Genomic DNA, 2,470 nt, shown 5'->3' with positions numbered 1-2,470 from the left:
TAGCCCCAACCAGCTGTCGCACCCAGCTTCCCCTCAACGGCAGCTTTAATTGTGCACAGTGCGCATTGCTCATACGCCGCATGGCTCCGCCAGCAATTGGAGTATTACTCGGTTTCTGTTTATCGCCTGCATTGTTTGCCATTTGGTCGTGGTCTCCAGTTCAGCAATCTGCTAGCCCGTGCCATCAGCCTGGCAGCCTATTATTATGCCGCTGCTGTCTGTGACAATATTTTATGGTTTGTTTGATTTACTGTTTATTTATTGTTATTATTGAGTTGAGATTTTTCTGTTGTCTGCACTGGCAACACGTTTCACGAATTGCGCAGAATAGCATTTAAGGTCGCCAGAAACATTGCACTTTTAATAGAGATTTCAAAAACTAAAAAATCTTTTATTTTTTAATCAAATTTTAATATAAATTATTTGCGCAGCAATGCAAAAGTTTTGTTTAATAAAGAAATATTGATATTTATGAAATAACATAAATAAACTGTTTATAAAGACTAAAATATTTTTAGACAATACATTTAAATAAATGCCGAGCGTGAAGTTATTGTCATCGTTGCATTTGATTAATAGCAAAGTAAATAAATTATGGCAGTTTATTTAGCCAACGCGTTACCAATGCAAGACCATAAAGAATAATATATGGCCTATAAAAAGAGCCCATAAATTGTGCAAACTTGTCAAAATCAAAAGCGCGGAAATGTCACATTAAATTGTGAATAGAGCTAGCTCGCACAACTGTAGGAAAAATACACAATGTAACTTGCACAGGCCCCAACCTGCTCAACCCTTGCCATTGACGTAAACTAAACAAATTGCCATTGCACTTCCGATCGCATTGAAGTGCCCCAACGAGATATCGACTACATTACTTATATTTATGTCTGTTTTTCTTATTTTTTTTTTTTAATGTTTATTTAACAATCATAATAACGCTGAGCAAGGCTATGGCCAAGCCCAAAACTTGTTGAGACTGCGTAGTCAAGCCGCCATTGCAGGGCATCAGGCCCAGTTTGGAGGTGCAAACGCAGGCTTCCACCTGCATGCCCGTCGAGTGCGTTTGTAGGTAGCAGCCATTGCTGCTATTCACCTTGGCACACATATATGTCACGTTTTGTACTATAAAATAAAAGATGGAAAATTCAGATGAATTAGTTTTTGAAATTTGAAGTAAGTTTTTTTTTATTTCTGTTTCCTAAGAATCAGAATCTTACTCAATTAATAAATCAAAAATGAAATAAAATAGATTGTCAAGTCGAGTCGATATTACGGGGAACTTAACATAAATATATTTGTTTCCCCTAAGAAATTCTCCAATATATATGTGGCTAATAAGGGAGATGGTGAAGAAAGGGGAAAAGGGAAAATTTATCAACTTGCAAACCTACAAGAAATATATATATAATAAATAAGAGTTATCTCTTATCTTTACTAAATGTGTATTTATATGAAAGAAGACAAACCATAAACAAAATTTCAACATTCATCAAAATCGGTTAAGTTTTGCCCAAGCTATGGAAGCTCAATCTTTATAAGGGGCATTTACCAGAGACTAGACACATTACATTAACCCTTTACACATTATTTTTTCTCAAAAGGTATGAAGTTTACACATATTATCTCTAGTTCAAGATGGTACTTACTGCCGCCCTTGAATATGTAGGAGTACTTGACGCAGGAAAGACCGGGCGACATGTGGCACAGATAATTTTCACGATTCAATGTCTCGTTCTTCCACAGTGCCTTCACATCCGGCACAGTGTCATTTGCTAGAGTGGAATATGTGTGTGTTTAGACAAAAAAGCTAATGCACATGGGAGCACAGAGCAAACAAACCGGTGACTACCAGAGGCATTTCACAGGGTATCTCGTTGAAATCACCGACTCTGGAATCGCAGCTTTCATTTTCAATATTCGTTTTGTTCTCGTAGGGTCCAATCCAGGTGAAATGAAAACATTGTGGCGCTGTGAATTGAGTATATATGAATCGTATTCACAAACTATTCACTTTCATATTCACCAACACTCGGCTTTGATGCACTTGAACAGCAGCATCAGCAACAGTAGCAGTAATTTAAACAATGGCAGTGGCATTCTCGATATGGTAGTCACTTCTTTTTTTTATGATGATTTTAACAGATTGTACTTTTCGATACGCATATAATTTTTTAGTTTTGAACAAGCGCTGCTGTTGCCCCTGCCAGAGACAAACTGATAATGCGGCATTCAATGCAATCGACAGACGATCGACGTTCTTATCATTTACCTTTGGGTACTATTCAGTTTTTATTGCAGCAAAATGTGGCGGTTTACTAAGTGAGAGGGCTTTTTAATTTTTTCGTTTTGTAAATTAAATTTTAATTTGTTTGTCGATATTATTATAGCTCTGCAATCGGTTTTAGGTTCCAGTTTCAGACGTTGTAATGTCGTCCGTCCTGTTTATAAGATAGGTTGAAAGTTTGTA

The 2,470-nt window shown here is 36.7% G+C and overlaps 1 protein-coding gene across 1 annotated transcript; it reads right to left on the bottom strand.

Moving 5' to 3' along the window:
* Window positions 1-907: 907 nt before the first annotated feature.
* LOC115757969 lies at window positions 908-2,189 on the bottom strand. The gene is made up of 4 exons (XM_030698450.1): window positions 2,031-2,189; window positions 1,843-1,971; window positions 1,650-1,775; window positions 908-1,125 (listed from the first exon to the last, which is right to left on the bottom strand). Exons 1-4 carry the CDS (start codon window positions 2,098-2,100, stop codon window positions 920-922), a joined length of 531 nt encoding a protein of 176 aa, XP_030554310.1. The 5' UTR covers window positions 2,101-2,189; the 3' UTR covers window positions 908-919.
* Window positions 2,190-2,470: the final 281 nt, after the last annotated feature.

The sequence above is a fragment of the Drosophila novamexicana genome, unplaced genomic scaffold (assembly GCF_003285875.2).
Source record: "Drosophila novamexicana strain 15010-1031.04,08,12 unplaced genomic scaffold, DnovRS2.1 tig00000121-arrow-pilon, whole genome shotgun sequence".
Lineage (NCBI taxonomy): Eukaryota > Metazoa > Arthropoda > Insecta > Diptera > Drosophilidae > Drosophila > Drosophila novamexicana.
Note: the sequence above shows the minus strand (reverse complement) of the source record. Positions and strands in the feature narration are given on the sequence as shown.